This window comes from Lygodium microphyllum, chromosome 13, assembly GCF_053477565.2.
Source record: "Lygodium microphyllum isolate KBCC chromosome 13, Lygodium_microphyllum_v1.1.10, whole genome shotgun sequence".
Taxonomy (NCBI): Eukaryota; Viridiplantae; Streptophyta; class Polypodiopsida; order Schizaeales; family Lygodiaceae; genus Lygodium; species Lygodium microphyllum.
Genome location: NC_141147.1, coordinates 22,025,864 through 22,028,947, shown reverse-complemented (window position 1 = coordinate 22,028,947; position 3,084 = coordinate 22,025,864). Strand labels below are relative to the sequence as shown.

Here is a 3,084-nt window from a genome sequence, read left to right as displayed (position 1 = left end):
GACGATCTGAAGCTCGGTCAGGACTCAGCAGTCAGCAGGCCGGCCGGGCTTGCTAGTGCTCGCCAAGGCGAACTTGAGAAGGTTCGGTCTGGAGATGCCACTGATCGTGGGCTGACTGGGCCGTGGCAAAGTCGACTCGCAGGCTTTTCTTCTGTAGTTTGACAAATTGCAATCAAAGACTTTACGTGGTGTGAGAATCGAAGGTCTTTCCTGATCAGACCTCGTCAGACAGGGAAATGCCGTCCCAACACTCGATATGATAAATGGCGGGGCGTATTCTTCTTGCATAAACATTACCAACCCGCCTGTCGTCTTACTATTAGCTTCTTTGCCTCCTCCTCCTCCTGCTGCTGCATAGGATACCATTGATGATGGCTTCCCACGTTCACCGCGTTATAATTACCTGTAGCCCTCGCAACTCTACTCCTGTCGCTTCCTTGATATTCTCGATCGCCCTCAGCATGCTCATCATACAGCACTGCGTAACCGGCACCTCGGTGGCCGCAGCTGCCTGCGTGGCGCAGGACCGGGCGGCTCTTCTGGCCGTCAAGGGGGCCGTGGCCAAGGACCCGTCTCAGAAGCTGGCGGCGTGGACGGCGTCCATGTCCGACTGCTGCTCCTGGGAGGGCGTCACCTGCGAGGCCAGCAGCGGCCGCGTGGTGCAGCTGGACCTCTCGGGGGGCAGGCTGCAGGGGGTGCTGTCGCCCCTGCTGGGCTCCCTGTCGGAGCTGCAGCTGCTCAAGCTGCAGGAGAACAGCTTCCAGGGTAGCATCCCTCCGTCTCTGGGCAAGCTCACCAAGCTCCAGCAGCTGTCGCTAGCCAACATGATGACCGACAGCGGCAGCGGGGGGGGCCTCACGGGAGCCATCCCGGAGTCCTTGGGGCAGCTCAGCGGCCTCCGGGAGCTCGACCTGTCCTACAACGCGCTCTCGGGTGGCATCCCGGAGTCCTTCGACCAGTTGACCAGCCTCCGGGTGCTCGACCTGTCCCACAACATGCTCAGCGGCCCGCTGCCCAGCGCCATCGGGGGCATGGCCAGCCTGCAGCACATCCGCATCGCCAACAACCTCATCAGCGGGTCCATCCCGCCCTCCTTCGGCCTCCTCTCCAACCTCTTCACCGCCGACCTGGCCCTCAACAACCTCTCGGGCGTGGTCCCGGCCGCCTTCACCACCAACCTCACCAACCTCTTCGTCCTGTACCTGGACCACAACGCAATCGGGGGCCTGCCCGAGGACATGAGCAACCTCCACAGCCTGCAGGTCGTGCGCCTGGACGGCAACCCGCTGGGCGACATCAGCAGCGCCTCGTCGGCGGCCATATCGGGCCTCTCCACCCTGCCCAAGCTCCGGGAGCTCCACCTCAGCTCCTGCGGCCTGTCGGGTCCCTTCCCGCAGTGGGTGGCCAACCTCAAGAAGCTTCAGGGAGCCGACGACAACTCCAACGAGGTCACTCCTCTCATCGACCTCTCACACAACGCCCTCACAGGCACCATCCCGCCCAAGCTCGGCTCCATCGCCAACCTGCAGAGCCTGAATCTCTCATACAACGCCCTAACGGGGGTCATCCCATCCGAGCTCGGCTCCCTCGCCAACCTGCAGAGCCTGGACCTCTCATACAACAACCTCTCCGGGGCCATCCCAGCCGAGCTCGGCTCCCACGCCAACCTGCAGAGCCTGGACCTCTCATACAACGCCCTAACGGGGGTCATCCCATCCGAGCTCGGCTCCCTCGCCAACCTGCAGAGCCTGGACCTCTCATACAACAACCTCTTCGGGGCCATCCCAGCCGAGCTCGGCTCCCACGCCAACCTGCAGAGCCTGGACCTCTCATACAACGCCCTAACGGGGGTCATCCCAGCCGAGCTCGGCTCCCTCGCCAACCTGCAGAGCCTGGACCTCTCCTACAACAACCTCTCCGGGGCCATCCCGACAGAGCTGGCCAATCTCGGTAACTCCCTCCGCTTCCTGTCGCTGCAGGACAACCAACTGTCCGGCAACATCCCTGTCGCCTTCGCGACGCACCTCCAAGGCCTGGCCTCCTTCAACGTCTCCGACAATCAGCTGGCCGGTCCCATCCCGTCGCAGCAGCCCTTCAACACCTTCCCTGTGTCCTCCTACCGCCCTGGCAATCCTGCCCTCTGCGGAACCCCGCTCCCCGCATGTACCAGGCGGCGCCTAATGCGCTAGCAGTATACAGCATAGTGTTAAAAGTACATCCTCCTTCGAAGTAAATCCATTATCCATTCTGCATTAATCCAGTACTGCACAAGATCGTGAGATGAAAGCCCATTGCCAAAACAAAACCACATCGGGCAAGATTCCATTGTCAAGCCTCTCTCTCCTAAAGCCATCCAAAAAAACAATCCCTATTAGGCCTAAAATTTGAAGGTTGCAACACCCTTCAAAGGGGGTTTTGCCCTTCTAGAGAGGGGTGATACATATATTACCCTTCAAAAGAAAGGTAAGAATTTTAGAAAAATAATTATATGCCCTTCCAAACTCTTTAAAAAGAAAAGGAGAGGTCTTCTAAGACCTTCTAAATGAAAAGTTGGGTAGCCCTTCAAATTTGAGGGCTGAGATTCCCTATGATAAAGTTGTAGAAATACTCTACCTTGTCTCAATATAACTTTCGCACTTCCATTTTCTTAAACAAAAGACTCAAAACAAAATTTCAACTAGGCCATTAGCATTTAGTTTGTTAACGTGTCGAAAATGTCAAAATTTCACCTCTTTTTTTTTGTAATGCGTGGTCATATATTACCAAAAGAGTAAAAAGTGTTTACAAAATGTAAATATGCATCGAAGCCTCGGGCTTGAGAAGGTAACTTTTTCCCAAAATAGTCTATAGATCCAATGTTGGAACTTCAAAGGGTAAAGAACTGACAGTAGCTCTTGTTTAAGAAGCTGGGATAGACAAGCACCTAGTTTCCAATGTATTGGGTGTGGATTGCACATCATAAGATGTGGATAAAGAGGAAGCATGGGAATACATGTGGTCAGATGTGTTTTTGGATTATAACATTGTTTGAAGAGACATGCATTCCTACTTAACCAAAAAAATCTCAAGGTTACATCGCAAATT

At 55.4% G+C, this 3,084-nt stretch overlaps 1 protein-coding gene across 1 annotated transcript; it reads left to right on the top strand.

Moving 5' to 3' along the window:
• Nucleotides 1-370: 370 nt before the first annotated feature.
• On the top strand, nt 371-2,189 carry LOC148026406 (uncharacterized). The gene has a single exon (XM_087690289.1). It carries the CDS (start codon nt 372-374, stop codon nt 2,187-2,189), a length of 1,818 nt encoding a protein of 605 aa, XP_087546415.1. The 5' UTR covers nt 371.
• Nucleotides 2,190-3,084: the final 895 nt, after the last annotated feature.